This window comes from Porites lutea, chromosome 5 (genome assembly GCF_958299795.1).
Source record: "Porites lutea chromosome 5, jaPorLute2.1, whole genome shotgun sequence".
NCBI lineage: Eukaryota > Metazoa > Cnidaria > Anthozoa > Scleractinia > Poritidae > Porites > Porites lutea.
The window spans coordinates 7,001,679-7,022,540 of NC_133205.1; the positions used below are offsets into that span (position 1 = coordinate 7,001,679).

Here is a 20,862-nt window from a genome sequence, read left to right on the forward strand (position 1 = left end):
AAAAAGTGAAACATATCGGTTTTGCGTTTGTATGTATAAAGTAATACAGTTGTTCTGCCCTTAAACGATTACGCATGTCCAGTAGCGTGACAACATCAAGTATTTTTAAGTACTGTGATTGGTCTGGTTCTTCCGCTTCTGCTTGCGACTCCGACGACCCAGTTTTCACTTGATCGTAAACGACGGAGTCGTAAGCGGAATCAGAACGCTGTTTTCACTAGATCGTAAATTAAACATCTACTCTTCTGATTACGACTCCGGCTCCAACTCCCTCCAGGTTTTAAATTTCAGACCTAGTAGCTAAATATGTTCAGTTATTTCAATGAATTATTGCTATATTTTCCTTCTAATTTTAAAATCCTGTTAAATAATTTGAGGCGTTATTTGATTATTTTTACCCTGATCCACTCGTCCTTGAATGCGGGAGAATGTTTTTCGTCTATGTGGGTAGTCCTGTAGATACAACTGTACATTCACAGGGTTCCCAGAGTCAAACAACGTAATCGAGACTTGCTCTTTGACCCCAACATGGAACACATTTGGTGCCATTATAGAAAACCTGCCAAGAGGAAGATAATGAAATTTCAATTTGCTCTCCGAGTCCGACTGATGTATCAGTTGTGGCTTTGCATAAAGCGAGTCATACAGGAAACCTTTCAAACGCAAAATCAAAAGTCAAAGGAGATATTGCTAACTTCTACTTTTGATATCAAATTGATCAAAGAAAACATTGTTTGCTTCCTCTAAAATTAACTTGCACTTAAGCGATGAAACCGGAAACACGGTCACTTTCTTTTCAGATGTCTAGTTTGCAAGGAACTAAATAAATCTCACTTGATCATGAAGATCTGCACGACTTCCCAAAAAGTAAAAAACGAAACTCGTCGAACCTCGCACGTTTACTTTTTGAAAAAAACTTAGAAATATTAAACTTTCTATCTATAGCCTTTCGCCTTTTAACTAAACAAAACAGTTATATACACGGCCATTCCGACAGATTTGCTCCTGCAGAGGCTGCCACTGACTTCACCGAGCCTTTGGGTTTTAAAATCAGAGGGCCACGAACGGAAACCTTTTTAAACTTATTTAACCATGTTTTAACATTTTCCACTTTTTAACTGAACGCAGCCAAACTCGGTGAATAAGCATTTGTCCTTTCCGACTGACGTGATCTAACATTGCCAGCCCTTTTCGAGTTCATTAATAACGTTAGTATCCATTTTCAGTCTCATTCAGCAAGTTTTCGCTGATTGCATTCGTGAACAAGAGCCGATTACACATTGACGTCTAAAACGGAATCCAAACAGCAAAATATCACAGTCAATCTGTACAACCTGGTCTCTACCAGCTTACCTTTTGGCTGATAAACACCCCACTGTAATAAGAAGCACAATTATCCGCAATAACGTACTGGGATTTTCGGCCATTGTTGCAGCAAAGCTTTTGAGCACGCAATTTCGACGCGTGACTCTCTACTTCCCGTTTAGTGCTGAAAGACTTGACCACCGCAACGACTGGTACTGAACTGAAAACAGGAACGGGTCCTTTATGATACGTTATATTTCGTAATATAATACCAAATACTGACTTCCCTTTCAGCATTGAGGAATCATATCAGTGCTGAAAAGTTGTCAAAACTTGAAAAAACAGAGGCGTCGGTAAAGTGCCAATTTTCATCACTTTATCACGATTTCTTTTCACTTCTTGTAACGGAGTAGCTCACACTCATGATCATTACTGAGTATTTTGGGAATTGTTTTGCCCTGACAAAGTTTCGTTAAACCAAACAAAACAGGAATTTAATGACTGAAATTTTTATCTCGCTTCGTTTCATGCTGCCTCAATGTAGCAAACTTCCCTTCTCGATTCCACACCTACAATAAATTGTAGCTTCCTTAATTTCGCTGATCATGAACACTTAACAATAAGAGTCAAAATTTCGCCGCTTTCTCGTCTGAAAAGAAACTTAGGAATTTCTTTTCAAAGTATTTTTCAAGATAGCCTTTATTTCTTTTTGCACAGTACTTGAACTCAAATTCTGAGGAAATTCTGGTTGAACAGTAAGTAGGGATGGAGAGATATGGGTCCAATAGTCTGAACGAGTGTCACAGTAAAAGTTTGCGAGTGAGACGCACCAAAACGAAAAAAAAAAAAACTATAACAACGAATGGGTGGATTAGATGAATAAAAAAAAATAACCAGAGTTGTCTGAAGATATTACATTCTCTATCGTTGAGGTCGGCCCCCACGTGTATTGTGACTATTTTTGATCACAGGCTATGCTACGAAGCTGGCGTGATATTCCTTGAGGGTGCTTTGGTTTTCGAAGGAAACGTCAGCCTTCTCCACGCTCTCTTCTGACATTTCTGACTAACTTGGTTTAACTTAACGGATGTTATGTTTTAGACTCCCGTGGGTGGGCCTTTCCCGATTTTTGTGATCGGCAACTTTTGAGCGGCTTTTGGCGTCTAGAGCACCTTTTTGCGGTTCTAGCCGAACCTCGAGCAAATTTTGCCTTTCTGAGCAACTTTTGAGCAAAATATAGGTTTAGAGCACATATCAAGCACAAAAAAAGTAAACCATTTCATAGAAAACTTCAATTCATGCGAATTTCTTGAATGCTTGTCAATTTTTTTTTAATTCTTAGTTTTTTTAAACTTTGTTTTAAATTAAACATAGTTAAGCTTCCAGCTATTTTTCTCTACCGATGTTAGTAATTATTGTGAAGAACGAAAAATAATCTTCTTAATTAACGTTTATATAAAAATATCAAGAAATTCAAGTGGCAACTTTTGAAATTTAGTGAGCAACTTTTTAGATTTTTGGCAATTTTTTAGCAACTTTTTGGCATTCCAGTTAGCAACTTTCCAGCATTTTACGAGCACAATCGGGAAAGGCCTACCGGACGGTTGGGGTTACTCCTTACAGTACAATCGATTGTACACCCCCTAATCCGCCCCAAAGGCATACCTTGTAATGTAAAGCACTAAACAGCCGATCGTTTTCGTAATCCAAGTCACACCGTGATTGGTCGAAACTCTTCTAATTTGATGTAGTTGTCGTTACAACAGTATCAATACCGTTTAAGACAAAATTGAAGATACATTTTAGAGACGATACTTGGCTTGGGAGCATCCCCCTACAAACCTTTGGCACCCCCTCAGTCACACCCCCATCTCCCCAGCTCCCCGGCTACCTGTCCTCAGTCGGCAAATCGAGAGAAGATTATGCATGAAACAGTGGCTAACGAACGACACAAAAGAATTGCAACTCTTAGAAATACGAAACAATGTATACATACTCCTAAAAAAATTAACTGCTTCACTCTTTAAGTCCTAAGTCGAGTACCTGACATAAGTTTTCTCCTAACAACATCCATACATCAACAAGGGAAAATGTTATGAGAATTTATAAAATGATCACCAATAGGAAAATGCTTTGATCTTTTATCAGAGACCAGTCATTTGTTTCTTTTCTCAAACAACAGTTCTGTGCCGGGACCGTTTCGCAGGGTTGTAAAGCGGCAGAAGTGTTCCTTATCAGAGTGCTCTTACCCGTTTCTCTCCAGGCGTAAAATATTAAACACAATATTAAAGTTTTCGAAGCCGCTTTATTGCATACTAAGATGTAGCAACATTATTTTTCTCTCTACTTTTGCATACTAAGATGTAGCAACATTATTTTTTTCAACTTTTAGAAAAATCATTTCTACAGCATTTTTTTATCCAGTAAACGCACTGAACTGTACTAAACTCTTTGCCAGAATCAATTTAGCACGTAAATTGCTTAGCGAACTTGTCCAAGCTCTTTTTATCCTTGTTGGCTCGGCTCTTCGGCCAAAATTTCACGAACGAGCTCTTGTCCAGCTCGTATCTCCCTCCCTTCTCAAGGCCCATAAACAAATATTCGTTCCTCTCCTTGAGATCTGGACTTTTGCAGTCTCTGCGCTTCCAAAGCGTGAGTACTTTTCCAACTGTTAATTTCCTGTTGCGTTTCTTGATGATTTTCAGAACTCGTACCAGATACTCTACCATATTTTTGTATTGGTCAATCAGCAGAACTCGCCCTCTAATTGCTGACAAAATAATGATAATAACTAATTAATGATAGTTATTATTATTATTATTATTATTATTATTATTATTATTATTATTATTATTATTATTATTTCTGGTGCTAACTTGCTACAGACTGCTTCTTGCACTTTCTTACTGAATCGGACCCATTTCTTGGTCCCGAGGTGCCAGAGGGGTATTTTTAATTCGGGATAGACAGAAGTTTTCTTAGTTTGCGCGCCGTTCCCAATAGGGTGATCTTTTTAATCATCATCATCGTCATCATCATCATCACTATCATCATTATCACTATCATCATCATTATCATCATCATTATAATAATCATTATTATATGGCTGAGTCTGTTTTCGCCATGCGATTGGTCAATTTGCGGTCCTTAACTTGCTATACGGACCATAATTTCAAAGAAAATGCTCATTTCGGAGCTCTAAATCTCTTTACCTCGGAAAAAAGGTTGAAATAAAGTTATAAGGCGTCTATCAACCTTGACTTCTCCTTCAACATTTAAAACTGAGTTTATTTGTGAACGAAGGCGATGAAGAAACTAACACGTAATCTTATCGAAGATTCTTGTCAGTGTTTGAAAATTAAATGTTAAATCCGTGAGCCCCAAAACTAAACATTGCAAATTTTATAACGCAGGATTATAGTCATATCTTGTACGCATATTTTGTGGGCGTTTTTTACTGTTCGCACCCTAACAGGAACGTAATTTTGTCTTAATTATTAGGTATAAAGTTAGTTCCTTAGCTCCATCTTGTTATACTCCCTGATGAAGTCTGTGTGATCAGATGAAACCGGTGGGAGAAATAAAATCAAGTAAACAAGATCTTCGCGTTGCTTTGTGCTGCTCACTAGTGTTCATTAAAAAAAAAATTTAAAATTTAAAAAAATTAAAGTGCCCCAGTCACTATTAAATCGCACAGTAAGTTCGTGCCATCTTACCGTAATGATAATTAAGACAAGCCATGTCGGTGAGCTTGGAGATGTTGCCAATGGGAGGATCTTCCTTAGCACATGGATCTGAAGAAACGAAATTTAAAACTTGACGTTATAAATCCAAGCCTTATTCTCTTGAGGTTGCATTTCCTTTCGCGGCAACAATGAATTAGCATAAATGGTGGCCACGTGAGTGAAAACGCTCCATTTCTTTCAAATTTCGTTATGTTTACGTGGATATGTACGCGTTATTCATCAAAAGATTAAGGGGAAATTTCCCATGAGACCATCATTGAAAAAACAAAAAATACAGGGGAATATCGAGGTACATTTCCATGTATTTAAGTATAACTGGGATAAAGAAAATCTTTCGTAATACCGAGCACTTCGTTACACAGAGGTTCATAATATCAAGGTTCCACTGTACATTAAGCTAAAGAGGTCTGTAAAATATTTTAACAATAGCAGGATCAAAATATGAAAGCAACGTCAGTACTTGTTCCAACTTACCGCTAACACATTTACAAGATCCCCCGTCGCACACACCCAAAGTCAAAGGGTTGTTCTTATCTGGCACGTAAAATTTGGTACACGACTCGTCTGCAATGGCAAACAAACAAGGACAACAACAGCAACATATCAATTGGTATTTCGCCATCGCAATTTAAGATTTTTATTGCAAATTGATATTTTCCACCTCTGGGGACGAAACGTTTGATCCAACTAAAGTGTTTGATTTCACCTGGTTCATAGTAGTCGTAGACATTAATAGGAGCCGCCTGCACAACACCCACGTTGTATTCTGGGTCAAACTGCACATCCACGCACAGGTCTCGGTCATTTGGAATCTGAGATAACAAAAATTACCAAGGCCGTGTATGTAAGTGAAATTTAGTGCAGAGGTCCCGACCTAAGAACAATGCGCAACAGTTAGGCATATGACCAACAGTTGAGAACTCCTTATATTCATTAACAATCAAGCGCTAAAGCGTACAAATAAATCCAAGCGAGCTACACATACGCGTAATAACTAGACTTTAGGCTCTTTTTCGTACTGGGCATTGACAGATTCAGCGAACCTTAAATAATGACCAAATGCGAAGCGTAAATGAATCTGTGAAAAGCAAGTAAGTAAGAGGGTCCACAATAGATTTGGCGGGATCATGCAGGATTTGGCTATTTTTTATGGTGATACGCGGGATGCGAGCTTGTGAAAACTAAATACATTGACACATTAATAAAGCTTTTACTTATTTTCTTACTAAATAGGAGCGGCAAGCGAGAATTTTGATAGCGAGCGGGAGCGGGATTTCCTATTTTTATGAGCTTGGGATGCGGGAAAAGTAAAGGAACAGTAGCGGGATACGGGAATTTAGTTTTGTCCTGACAACACCGCGTTGACTGACAAAAATGGCTCTTTTGTGAGCAGTCCGCCTTTGTGGTTAAGGAATGACAGCTATGAGTGCAAAGAAAGTGAAACTTGTCAAATTTACCCATTATTACCTTTCTCCGGTATTTCTATTTTCGTGTGGTTTTCGTCAGTGTCCAGAAGTATTTAATCTCAGAAGTTGGAAGTCACATTCATTTTAAATAAAGACCAGCATATTATGTTGAGACTTCAACGAGTACAGCAGTTATTTTGAAACAAAAAAACAAAAAACAACAACAACCAAGCAATATTTGCTTAATAAGCTAGGATGGCGCCAAAACGCAAGAAGCATTTGCCAAATGATGTTCTCAAGGCACTGTACCTTGAGGATTAACTCTCCTATCTTAGGTTGAACAATCGTAACGCCAAAAGGACGCTAAGATCATCTAGTCCCGTTATGTTGCAGGCTCCATTAGAGTCAGGGACCTAATCCAAGACAGCGCTGTCAGCGTTTTCACTGCGTTACCACACCCTATCACAATCAGCAACTCCACAGATTTTAACTTTTTTAAGGGTCAGTTGACAAAGCACCTTAAAACTAAGGCGAGAGCAAGGCTGCTTTTTTAGTGACTTTAATTATTGTATTTTACCCAGCTTTGAAGTTTTCGTTTTGTCATCATTTTATGGATCACGATAATTTTCACTGAGGTTAGTTATAATGTTGTGGTTAGCTACAGGTGAGCAGCCATGTTTCTAGTTTATATACCCACTTAAGAACCTTAAACTTAAAGCTGCTATGCATGAAGATTAGTCTTATATAACGTCTTTTTCAATAGTTCAAGCAAGAAAGTCGTGACAAAATTAAGGCGGAATCGGGATTCGTACATAAAAAGGGCAAAGTAGAGGGATATAAGAAGAAAAATAGGCGGGAAGACGGGATATGAGAACCCCTATTACGCAACAGTTAAGCAAATGACCAACAGTTTTGAACTCCTTATATTCATTAACAAAAAGGCGAAGCATACAAATAAATCTGAGCGAGCTACACGTACGCATAACTAGACTTTAGGTTCTTTTTCGTACTGGGCATTGACAGAAGCAGCGAACATAAAATAATGACCAAAGGCTGAAAACACAAAAAAAGGAGAGAGATATATCAATATTCCAATATTCAGCCATCTAAAAGAAACTTCATCATTCTATTGCCAAAAAAGGAATTTTTCCTGGAAGGACCAACGCTGGAACTCTCAAGCGGGTACAACTTGCCCGCTCGGGTGACCAGTCAGAGCACAGGATTTGATTGGTCTTGCGGATTCAGCCATATAATAGTTTCGGTTACTGTTAAAACGATGGGTAGAATAACATGAAAACTGCATCTTTAAATATCAATAAGGTTCGTTCATTCTTATGTGACAGTCGACTTACCTGGTTTAGGTATATAACCAGTGATCTGTCTGACAGTTCGTACTTGTCCAATTCAGGCAAATTATCTTGCAACTGTCAAATGAAATCGGAAGTATATAGTTTAATCCGGTAAGAATTAGAACTGGACAAATTAAACAGCGTAGATCGGCAAAATGGCGTTACATGACGCTGAAAAATGCATTCCTTGTTACTATGTTTGGCGGTACTGACCACAGTCTTGGCGGTTACTCAAAGAAGGTTTATATGGGGAGGTTTCCCCCCGAAGTCCAACCTCTCACCCCTTTAGCTTTGTATACCACTTTTTACAGAAAAAAGTACCCCTTTCGCAAAACTTCTACTGAAAAATGCTACCCCTTTCACTTAGCTTGTTTAGAGCATTGCATCCCTTTTAACTGCTGTAATTGCATCGCCTTTTTTAAATACATTTATCTTATCACTAAACCAGGAAGTTTTCATGTCTCTTTCATATCCATAAAATGCATCTACTTTTTGATCCTTTTACAAACCGAAATGACAGATATGATTTTCTTAACCCTTTCATAACCTCCAATTAATGAAATCCCTACCATTTCATATACCTGAAGCCTGAAAAAGGTACTGCTTTCGGGCGGAACCCCCCATTAAGGGGAACACAGCGTTGCTTTGGATATATTACCGCCCAGTTAACTCAATTGAAGAGCGCTCGTCTTCTGAACGGGAGACATTAAGCCGATTTAGCAACAGAAAGGGAACGTCATTTGACGACGGGAAAGCGCGCGGTAAGGACCGTCATTAGGCGGTGAGATTACGCTGTTGGCATTTTCTCCATCATCTTTACACATCAGTTATAGAAGGGATGTCAAGGAACCCCTGACATTGTTCAACACAAGTAGGGGACGTAGACGCCGTTGCCATGATCTTGGTAGCTGCGCAGTGCAGTTACAGGGCCACCAGTGAGAATACATTTACATTAATTGGTGTTACCCTCTTTAACTATAGGTAATTATAGTTATGAGTTATAATTATACAAGGTTAAAGAAAGGACAGTAATAAACCAATTTCGATATATTAGAGTTCCTACTTGACTGCGAGGCTTGGGGAAATAAAACAAAAGAAATCATCTGAAGGCTCAGCAATGATTAATAAATTCTTTTGTTTTATTTCCCCAAGCCTCAGAGCCAAGAATGGGTTAACTTTTAAAAAATCGAAATTGGTCTATTGCAACATATATTGGAAAATTACCTTTCGCAGAGACATTTGGTCTGGTTTAAACCCTGTTAAAATGCCAATATCCATGATATACATACTTGTATTTCTTCTTTCCTTATACCTACGAGGTAAACAAATCATTTAGAACCCTATCTTTTCTGATTGACAGTAATAAGCCAGCTCCGAGTCACCCTAAACGATCCGTATTCGACTATATCCATTAAGCTATGGAGTCGATATGGAACTTCAACGGTCCAGTTATTGCGCTGAAGGACAGCTCTCCCAGAGTTTTATTTACCATAACTTACCGAGCGCAAACTTTCAACAGAATACTCTTCACAGGTGGAGGTTTCGGTGGTTGCCTCTTTTTTCCTTTTTTACATTTTTTCTTATTCTTATTTTTCCCTTTACACCGATTTCCTCTTCCTTTTTTGTTCCGTTGTTTTACTTGAACAGGGCCAGGTTTTTGCTGTTTGGTTTCTTTAACTGTGGTTGTCACATCAAACTTGCAGATTTCATCACGGGTTGTAGGAAGATTATAGCGGATGTCCACCTTTAAAAATGGCAAGTAAGGTTTCAATAACGATGATAATATAAGTAGCTAGGAAAGAAAACATGCAATAGCACCTGGAGTTTGAAAAATTATATAGTCAAAACTGACAAAACCGTTTCCTTGAGGAGTATGCCATTTCTTGCATACATACATTACATACATACATTTTATTTTATTGTGTTTTGAGGTAAAAGTACGATAACATGCCCGCGGGTAGCTAAGCTAATCTAGGCGGGTCATGCGTGTTTACAGGAAATAAATACAACTAAATACAGCTAAAAGTAACAAGAGAACTAAAGAAACTAAAATTGACAACAATGACTGGAGACTACTGATAAACTAATGGTATTTACTAATAATAAATGACGACAGTTATGACAAGAGACTATACTGATACGCTGAACGATACTAATGATTACATATCAACTAAGAGGAAAATAAATTCAACTTAACTTTTTGAACGATTTCTGGGAGATCAATATAACAGTCTTCTGAAGCTAGGATCTCAAAAAGTGTTTGTTTTAGTTTCCTCTTTAAGGCATTTTTTGAAAGTTTTCTTCCGTTAATTATTGAAGAGGAGCTTGGGTATTTTCCAGCGTCAGCATATTTTTATTTGGTTATACTGTCATCGCAAAGAATTTGCGGTAAAGTTACGGGTACTACAAACTCTTTGTGCCGCAAAATTGAATTTGATTTTGTTTATGGCTTCTCAAAAGGTTAACAAATAAGCATTTGATGGAAGTTGCACGCAGGAATCGAAACATAAAAAAAAAAAATTAAAGAACGCTTAAATTCAGTGCTCAAGAGACTAAAAGGACAATTTACAATAATGATGCAATTACCTCAAGTAGTGCAATTCCAGTCCCTTCAGCCGTTACATTCAATTTTCCACCGAGGTACCTCGTCACCTATTTATAAAAGGAGACCAACCTGTTACCTGAACTAGAGGCACATATCTTAAGATGTCCCCGGACCCCCTACAGGCTCGCACCGTCGGCGTTCGTGGTAGCGGCTATGCCGCTCCTAAGATTTCCCTTTTTGTAGTTGACGGGGCTGGAATCTCTGATTTAAGTATATATGGAACTCTGATTCTGATTCCATCTACCCATGCTGAACTGGCCTCAGTCACCGCTCCTCTCGTGCGGCAGAAATATCTCAATTCCGGCTATTTTTATTAACTATTATTATAAATTTACCCATAGTCGAAATCGAACAAATTTTGACTAAAAAGTAGCTAGATTTCTTCTCGTAAATCTGATAGATCTTTGCTTTCAAATGTGTTAAACAGAATCGAAAATTCTACTTACATCAAATTGTCTTCGTAGCAGAGCGTTTTCTTTGGTAATATGGATCGCGGGTGGTTTCCAGTGGGAGTCCATCTCAGACGCGAGTTTCACTCTCAGATTTAGTGTCCTTCCTTTCACTTTATCGCCCTTTCCTATCAAAACGAATGATGATTACTCGGTAAGTAGTATTTTTTTTTGCCGGTATGGAATGCATGTTTGCTAACAATGATTACTAAAAGCAACCCGTACGAGACATTTGGTTAGAAAAATAGTCTTCACCAGGAGAGAGTAATGGAACGAGGGAAAATCCCAGTCTAGCCCTTGGGATGTGTGAATTTCACGTTGACTTAATGACGTTTCAAACAATCGATTAAAACGTGCGGACGTTTCAGGAATAAACTTCCGTTTAATTGCATCCTAATTACCTACGTTCGATATGTTAATATAACATGACTCCGAGTCTTTCTGATCATTTTTCTTTATTTGATTTGGTATTCTTTGAGCCTAAGTCTCTTCTGGGAATCGCAAAACAACAGAGTCGTGGAAATTTGCAGTTTTGTGTCTAAAGCCTTTGAGTCTTGTTCGATAAAATATATCGAACGTTGCCTATTCACATATCCCGGCCAACGCCCTAAGATTCCCTCTCTGTCGGCTATTATTTTCTCTCGTCTTCACATCATGTCACGGCTTTGATTTGATAATTCTCACCTGTAAGGTAAACGAAAGCCCTAACTGATCCAGTAACGGCATCCTTGTGGGACTCCAAATCAATGCTAAGTTCAACGACGTGAAGGGGACCTTTCCGTCGCAATGATTCTAAGGTAAAATCGTTAAATGGGCTGGGTTAGTAACGTATTAATTAGTTTTGGTTTACCTCATTGAAAAAAAATGAAGGATACCTATGAAAACAACTCAGACTATTTATGAGCATTATAAATCACACTTTGAGATAACTTAAGATACAGCGTACAGAAAAAAGTCTCTTGGAATGGGGTCACCACCTTGACATGGTGGGGCAGTGTGCTTCTCTTAAGATCATTTCGAGGGTAGCACCCCCACCAGCCAATTTCTCCCCTCACCCTCCCCTTCATTCCTCTTTTTTATCCTGGTCCAAACGTTTTCGAAACTAACAAGATTCAGGGAAACTTGAAAGCGTGCAAATAATTTCATCGCAATGATAGGCTCCCTAGGTTATGAGACATCAGTAACATTCAAGCAATTTCTATTACGTGTTTATGGGACCAATCATGATCTAGCCAAATGTATATCTCACCGGATTTTTGATAACGTTATTGCCAAATGGACCTTTTGCTTCCAACAGTTTTATTCGGCCAAAAATTATCTTTAAAGTAGTCATTATAAAAACTAAGAGTGTGACCACTGCTTTTTTTCTTCTCCTCCATTCCTTCTCCTCGCTCTTTCTTTTTCTCCTTTCCTTTTCCTTCGTTACTATGATTTTGGAGCTTCTCGGGCTTAAGAAACCTTTGACGCCTTTTCACTGAAATGACTGCAATTTCGTTAGGTTAGTTTTCAAAATACCAAATACACCCTGTAGGATCTTGGGAAAGATGATATTTTTTCAACTTAACTTTTTGTTTCTTGATCAATAACGATTTCTTAAAACATAAGCAAGCGAATATTAACGTTAAAAGCCGACGTTTCGGTATCATCATGACAGCATTCTCAAGGCAAAATGAACAAGACGCTGTGTGAGCGTATATCTGGGCGTGGTCGTACTACGGGTATGATACTTTGAACATGCCTTATTGCAGCTAAAGAACTGTCATCATATCTTACCAGAGAAGACAAATCCTTTACTCCACTTGTTTGCTGAACCACACAGCTTATACAGTATGTCCCAGTCCACAACAAAAATAGCGTCATTTCACGACAATGTTTGAAAATATGCGCATCTTCAATGCAGACATGCTTGGAGCCAAATTTCAACATAGGACATAAGTGGTTACAGCCCGGAGAGTAAGGTTTATCTCAGCTCCACTGATACTGACAGATGTGTTTTCACACCCATCACTTTGTACAGTGTATTCCGGCTACTAACAAGGGCAAATAAAGTTCCTTAAGTCCAGTATTCACAGGATTAATAAGAGAGTAATACATTGCATAAACTGCTATAGGGTATATTGTAGCACTGTTTACAGGAACATTGGTAACTATTAACATTTGATATACTACAATTTTCAACATTGCTTGAGAAAAGATGAGGTTCAAAGGTGGAAATATGTAGGAATGAGGATATATATGAACTTAAAAGTGTATGTAGAGTCTGAAAATATTGTACTAATTTATACATGGATGGTATTTCCAACAATACACATGTCCCTTCACTATGACTGTTATGATACATATCTCTAGTAAGAGAATCAAATACATTACATCCCCCAGCCTCAGTGCTGTAGATGCTAACACCAATAATTGCCACCATTAAAATGAATGAGTTGTAGTTCAGTGCCGAGAGTGTTTCAAATGCTGTAACCTGTGAGTGGCATATACAGTAGTAGCCTGAAATTCATCCGATTGCTTCGAGTCGTTTTCTCCTCTCAACAACGTCTGAATCGACCGGCCGTTAATGCCGTCCAGTGACGTCACTCACTACCCGAAACCCGGGTAGTGATTTTAATTGGTTGATTGTCTAAACATTCGCATAATTATGTATAATTATGAAAAATTTTAGCGGAATTGTCGCTTGATATTCAGCGAGCGGATCGCATCCCTGGCATTCTTTCGTTTAGTTCAAACATTTCGATAAGCTTAATCTTTATCTTAAACAGCAAAATTGCCCTTGTCTTTGAAACTGAAATGCTAAATTGAACTGCGAATGAAGAATCATTGCAAAGAGTCGGTAGGTTTTTTATTTAGAGCCGCTTTGTGGTTTCGGCGGCCGGTGATTTTGTTTACGCGAAGTTTTCTGAGATCAATGTTATAATTCGACTTTCTTGCTATTTTTACCGTCAAGTGTAATGATTCTATTAGCTTTTCTTTCTTGTCTCCTTGTTTTTTTTCTTCGTTAAGCACCAAATAGCTTCTTTTCAATTAAAGCAAATCATTGTGTTTTTGAACTAAGCGTTCCGTGTGTGTGTTTATTTCATTGCGTGATTGCGACCGAGTTTGATTACAGAATTTAGTACAACCGGTTCAGAGTTGTGCTGCATGCAGTTGATAGTTTGAACGGTAAACATGAATTACAATCGAAAAACATAAAGCAGTTCTGTATCATGCAGACATTTCCAAACGATATTTCTCGGTTTGCCACTTGAATATCGTGTTTACTTTTTGCATGAATTAAAGCAATGGGCAACGAGTAGTGACGTCACTGGACGGCATTAACGGCCGGTCGATTCCGGACGTTACTGAGGGAGTAATAACGACTCGAAGTAATCGGATGAAATTCAGGCTAATACAGTAGCGAAGGATGTTACAAGTATAACTGTAACTGTATTCAAGGTGGAAAAATTGCTCAAACACTGTAACCATTCCTGGCAATTCTGTTAACTTGAACATAGACTGTCTTGCAAGCAGTGACAGACTAGAATATAATTGAGTACCAACAATCAATATTTGGGTCATATAAACTGAAGTAATCTTTGTTATCTTACTGTAAATTAAAGCGCACAGACTCATTGCGACACATCGTTGTCCACCATTTTCCCCAAATCCTGTAACATTTCCTTGACAGTATGGAGCATTAACTGTTTTTGTAGCATCTACATAAACTGAGGTTCCTGGATTCTTCTCTATATCAGTACAAAGCTTAAATTGGCCAAAATTAACCCGGTGATTCAAACTGTGTTAAGCACTATAAAATGGAAAATTACATGTACAGAGAGGCAAATTCTTACTTAGAAGCCTATTTGGATATCTCATTCCACCTAAATCGCCTGTGCTCTGATGCTTAGACGACAGATACACCTTCCCTCGTTTACGAACTAGTTTTGGAGTTGCCCCTTAAGTAAAAACCTCACACCTCCGCATAGTCTTCCATAAAAAAGAGTCACTTTCCGTGTTTTCTGTAACAAAGATTTTAATTTGTTCATCGGTAGTCTGCTGGGGGCATGAAGGTAACCGGTCATTTCGTTTCATGGTCAGATCGTTGACATCGTTCCAAGTCAGATCGTCCAATCAATAGTCAGATCGTTCCATAAAACAGTCAGTTCGTTCCACAAAAAATCAGTTCGTTCCACAAATGAAAAGTCAAGTAAATCTTTCTAAATTTGTTGAGTGAACTTTATCGAGAAGAAAAACATTTCTTTCATACCACAAGCTGATAAAATAATAATCGATCCAAAGTCGATTCGATCCATCCTAAATCGTTTGAAAACAAACCAGCCACGAGCTTTAACATTTAAACCGCTGCTTTGAGAGTTTTTGAGCTAGAATCGATCGATAGTTTTGAAAGATAGCACAACAAGTAAAAGCTATGCCGTTCTGAAGGTACAGTATTTCAAAGCGCTTGTAACCTAAATATTTCTTCGCAGCGCCCGATTTATGCAAATTTTGAAAACAACGCGAGTTTCGAATAGGCCATTTTACAGTTATGGATGGAAGTGAGGCTGACGGTGACCTTGTTTTGGTACAAACCTTCCTGCTTTATTATGTAAATCAAGTTATTCTTATGCTAACTAGTATTTTTCAGGGACAATTTCCATAACAAAGCAAAGGAGGTTTGTATCAAAACAAGGTCACCGTCAGCCTCACATTCACTCGAAGGCTAGGGTACTAAGTCCACAACTGTAAAATGGTCTATTACAGTCTCGACTTAATGGTAATTTGTCATGCCGAAAATATAATTGACTAACCTAATTTGTAAGTTCTTTTATAAATAAATTTCCCACGACGAGATCTCAATTCAACTTCTTTTATTTCCTCCACAACACAATTTTCCTTCTGTACAACTAGCTCATTACCTTCTCTTGTCGTCACCTCGCTGCCATCAAAACACTCTAACACAAAACTTGCTGATAATGCAAAATCCCGACGCACAGCATCGTACATGTACCGCGCGTCACAACATACACAATTAGTTGAAAAAACACAAAACGCAATACAAAAACAAGTACATTAACCGTCACCCTGCTAAAACAAAATTGAAATAATAAAAAGAATTGTTGCAGTAATCACAGTAGTTCCAAAAGAAGTCTCAGTCCCTTTTGGTTTCAATTGTTGACAATCGTCTCTTCCTTCATCGAAACAGATTTTTACCACAGGCAACTCGCTGTGTTCCGCAATGCAAAAATCAAAATCACTATTGTCACACTGATAACCGGCTACACAAATCTTTCGACACTCACACTTGTTCAACATTCCTCTGTTCAAACTCTTATCCATTTAACACGTACACTCCTGATATTCCGATTTGTTATTACGTCTATAGGGTCCACTAAAAGTCTTTGATGTCATTGAATGTCTTGATAATTTCCTTTGTTTTTCTTTGAGTTCGCGGACCAGCCCATTCCGAAAACTCTCAGTGTTATTTTTTAGTGTGGGCCTACCGCGAACAGTGTGTGCATTTGCAAGTTTAACCCGGGATAACATGATTGAACAATATAATAACATTTTCCTCGAAACGCCGCGGCCAAATGTTATCCAAACTGCTTCTCACTGCTGCTTCGAAAAATTTCGGATCAAACGATATCCAAATCGTCCCCCCTGCGTCCCTCATTGGATTATCCACTCGACCTTACAAAATCGACCAATCACAAAATAAGGAAAAGAAAATGGACATAAAATAAAGAAAACAGCAAATTCAGATGACCTCTTAGGAAACATGCAATTAAAACTGTCTTTCTATGATTGGTGCATTTCGATCCTCTCCTCAAAAAAATGTCAGACGTCAATCATCTTAGCGGACCTCTTAGGAAACGAAAGTTTTCTTCAACGGGTTCAAAAGGTCATTGTTTATGATTTGTGATTGATGGATTTCGATCCGTTTTTTGAGTTTCTGTGTTTCAAGGTTCGTTGCTTGTGACCAAAACCCGACGTTAATATTCCAAATATTTTTGATAGATTTCATCCCTGGACTTCAGACTTCCAAATTTCGATGAGGCAAAAATATTGAAGATTCAGATTAACTTTTGAGATCGTAAAAGTGCGATTAACTGCCGTTCGCTAGCAGAGCTTTCTTTCCCAAAAGCCTCTTACCTTGTACAAGACGTTCGCATGGCAGACATTCGCTTCGCTTCGCTTGTTTACTTGCCTTGTTTACGTTAGCACGTATTGCGTGCCTATTGCACATTTGCGTCAAAACAAGCCGTTTCCATTACTCTATTTGGGCCACGCCCAAATAACAAATAATGCGAAGATTTGATTTCTATAGTCTCTACAAATTAGCATAATAACTAAGGATCACAAGTTCTTCAAGTGAATACCTTTGCGCGAATCGAGTCCGCCTGCACGTTTAGGGATGGTTTGAGTTTTCTTATAAAGAGCATCTCCTTAATTTGCATTGGAATGCCTCGCTTCCTTTCATCGGTGTTGAACTATTAAGCTTAGCTCCCAGAATCAAGACCAAGGTCTACGTAAAACCATCTAATACGGGCCTTTTACTCCACTATCAGAGCCACGTGGATAATCGGTACAAGCGCAGTCTAATTACCACCATGTTAGATCGAGCTTACCGCATATCTTCCGACTGGTCGTACTTGTCACAAGAATGCAATCGGCTTGAGACTGTATTCTTAAAGCTTAAGTACCCGAGGCACCTATTCAATCTGGCTGTCAAACAATTCGTAGATTCCAAGGTGGCAGACCACCATCAACCGACACGACTCCAGCCCCCATCCGAGTTGTCATACCATTTAAAGATCAGGTCTCTGCTAATATAGTGAAAAAACGTCTCACAGACCTCAGCTTAAAAATCAAGACCACTATTCAGCCCGTGTTCATCAGCAGAAAACTCAACGAAGACCTTAAATTTCGAGAAGTCAAGCCAGCCATTGTTAACCAACAATGTTTAGTTTATCAATTTCAATGTAACCTGTGCGGTGCAGGATATGTTGGTTATACTCGCGGCCACCTTCACGAACGCGTTGATGGACACAAACAGAAATCGTCGTCAATTTATAAACATTGTCTTAAGACCCTGTTTACATGGAGTGGGGGACCCCGGTCTAGTGGGGTAAGTTTCTTTTGTTTTGTGTCCCCCAGAGCGTGAAAACAAAAGAAACTTACCCCACTAGACCGGGGTCCCCCACTCCATGTAAACGGGGTCTAAAACAGCGAACATAACTCGGACGTACCACCTTTTCTTTCAGAACAATTTCAAGTGCTCACTAAAGGTTCTAACAAATTTGATTGCCTAATTAAGGAGATACTCTTTATAAGAAAACCCAAACCATCCCTAAACGTGCAAGCGGACTCGATTCGCGCAAAGGTATTCACTTGAAGAATTTGTGATCCTTTGATATTATGCTAATTTGTAGAGACTATAGAAATCAAATCTTCGCATTATTTGTTCATTTTGCCTTGAGAATGGTGTCATGATGATACCGAAAACGTCGGCTTTTAACGTTAATATTAACTTTTTGTTTCAACATTTTTTTTTTACTTTCTTGATGAACTTCTCAACTGAGTGCCTCCAGTCTGTAAGTCTGTACTTCTTAGTTACTGCATCTTTATGAACACTTAATTTTTAATTTATAGTGGCATAACAATGGTTAAACGCGTACTTTTACTTTGAAACGCCGTTTGAGTGGGCCTTACTGGTCTGTTTCCACCACCGCTAGCATTGTCGGTAAGATACCCTGAAATGAAAAGGCCAACAATGAAAGTTCATGAAACGTTTTCGCTTTTGGTATTATTTTAAGCCAGCAAGCATAGTTGTGGAGGCAGCGTGGCCAAGTCCCGCTCTGACCGCTAGCTGGATTTGTTCACGATAGTCCCGAGTTCAAATCCTCGGCCATGCTTGTAAATAGCCAACTGGTTTGCCTCCAGCCAGTTGGGATTCTTAACCCTCTTAAGTTCAATTTAAATTGTTTGTAATTTCAGGCATTTGCTCGGCCCCACTAGCATTCGTGCTATAAGTACTGCCGAGGGTCAATAACGGCATTATTATTAGAAATAGTAGTCGCAGTAGCAGTAGCAGTGGCGGTGGCGGTGGTGGTGGTAGTAGTAGTAGTAGTAGTAGCAGCTAGCGCCAGGCTCTCATAGATCAAACAGAACGTGGGGCCGTCGAAAAAACAAGCGTGTGCCCAGCCCCCACGAGTTTTTTAGCATCCGCACATTATTTTTCAATATATTGGAGTCTGGAACAGGCTAAACTAAGTATGAGTAAACAATATTTAATATTTAACAAAATGATAGACTTTACTGAGATGTTCAACTATTGAGCGGCTGCAGCAGTTGTTAGTTGGGAAAACATTAATATAGTTATTACCCGTAGGATCCAGAATAAAAGTTTGTGACTTTTGGTGTTCCTTTCCTTCTGGCTAAGGAAAAAAAGGGAGACGAAAAATAAGGTTAAAAAATTTAAATATATAGAACTATAACATATAGCCTAGTGGTAGCTCAAACAATCAGAACGCAGCATTGATAATGGACCACTAGTTGGATTTTACTAATTTCAGTTAGTCCACGTCTGTTACAATACATCAAGTCGAAGTTTGGCTTAAGTAGATAACTCATAAATAAATGTAATTTACCATGCTCGTCGATAAAACCCGGAACACAGAACATTCCGGAACATGAAAAAATAAAAATAATTTTCATGAAAAAGAATACTACTAATAATAATAATTATAATAATAATAATAATAATAACAAAATAATTTTTGTAAAAATTAATAATAAAGTAAAATAACAAAAAAAAAGCGAAAACTAAAGAAATAAAGAAAAAGAAACTCGTATCATCTCCGAGTGTGAGAAAACAATATTTTGTCGCAAATAGTTTGTTGGGCGATTGAGAGTCCATGCAAACGGATAGTAATGAGTGAAGGCTGGCTTCTAAATTCAAAATTGATCGATGTTTTCTCATACTCGGAGATGATACAGTTTCTTTCTCTATATTATTATTTTTTTTTTCGTTTTTTTTTTCTTTTTGTTATTTTATGTAATTTTGTTATAATTAATTTTTACAAAAAAATGTTTTTTTTATTATTATTTTATTTCATTAATTATATTTTTAAGAAAATCATTTCTATTTTTTCATGTTCCGGGATGTTGCGGCATGCTCCGGAATGTTCCGGAATGTTCCGTGTTCCGGGTTTTATCGACGCCTATTTAAAATATGGTTACGCACTATGGAAATACTGAGTGTCTATGACGTCATCCAAAATAGCGACCAAGCTGGTGAGCTTTGGTGGCCACCCCCGATCTCGTTATAAAGAGAGATGTTAAAAGTGCGACCGGGAAAATCGTGGACACTTGAAATATTTCAAGAATGTTTATTGTGTCAAGACCAATCACAGCAAAGATCAGGACATCAGAGCAAGCCACAAACCACAAACTAATTAACGTTCTTGTTTGCTGTTTAGTTTTCTCACGCCAGATTGGCTTTTTCCTTGCAACACAATAACATTCCAGAAATATTTCTACTGTTCACAGATTTCCTGGTTTGACTGTAAAACCCTAAAGGTATATTCATAGGATGGGTATATATACAGTATTATCAAAAGATGAATATTTGTCACGGTTGAAAAATGTCTAGTTTTGACCTAATATATCTCGCAACGGTAACAACTGAAGTGTACTGTTGCCAGAAAGTGTCTTAAACACGTGAACCAGCTTACTTCCATATAATCCACAAACGGCTACAAAAAAAAGCTTTCACTGTTTTCTCCAAGTACAGCGTCTTCGATCACCCGAATTCATATTTGGCCAATTACGTTACCAATGATATCTTTAACTTGAAAAATAGCCTCCACATCACTATTCCGATTCCTCCAGTTTTCTTTGGAACAACTGTTGTTGCAGTACGATCTGCCTGCGTGCTGGCGGTATGTCTAGTTTTTCTTGGCGAGGGGGGGGAGAAAGCTGCGACAACCTGCGAGAAGCGCGCGCTAACAAACATTGAAG

The 20,862-nt window shown here is 38.3% G+C and overlaps 1 protein-coding gene and 2 pseudogenes across 1 annotated transcript in view; 1 reads left to right on the plus strand and 2 right to left on the minus strand.

Moving 5' to 3' along the window:
• The window catches only part of LOC140936383 (complement C3-like), a 42,277-nt pseudogene extending 40,750 nt beyond the window's left edge, over positions 1-1,527 (minus strand).
• Positions 1,528-3,590: 2,063 nt separating this feature from the next.
• The window catches only part of LOC140936382 (complement C3-like), a 50,851-nt gene continuing 33,579 nt past the window's right edge, over positions 3,591-20,862 (minus strand). Inside the window, exons 24-35 of the mRNA XM_073385845.1 lie at positions 19,226-19,277; positions 18,519-18,593; positions 11,545-11,652; positions 10,858-10,988; positions 10,393-10,458; positions 9,306-9,550; positions 9,031-9,118; positions 7,810-7,881; positions 5,758-5,863; positions 5,526-5,615; positions 5,022-5,099; positions 3,591-4,075 (exon numbers count right to left, since the gene is read on the minus strand). Of these exons, the coding sequence (XP_073241946.1) occupies positions 3,771-4,075; positions 5,022-5,099; positions 5,526-5,615; positions 5,758-5,863; positions 7,810-7,881; positions 9,031-9,118; positions 9,306-9,550; positions 10,393-10,458; positions 10,858-10,988; positions 11,545-11,652; positions 18,519-18,593; positions 19,226-19,277 (1,416 nt within the window). The 3' untranslated portion in view covers positions 3,591-3,770. The remainder of the gene's footprint in view (positions 4,076-5,021; positions 5,100-5,525; positions 5,616-5,757; positions 5,864-7,809; positions 7,882-9,030; positions 9,119-9,305; positions 9,551-10,392; positions 10,459-10,857; positions 10,989-11,544; positions 11,653-18,518; positions 18,594-19,225; positions 19,278-20,862) is intronic.
• On the plus strand, positions 17,451-18,235 carry LOC140936570 (uncharacterized; annotated as a pseudogene).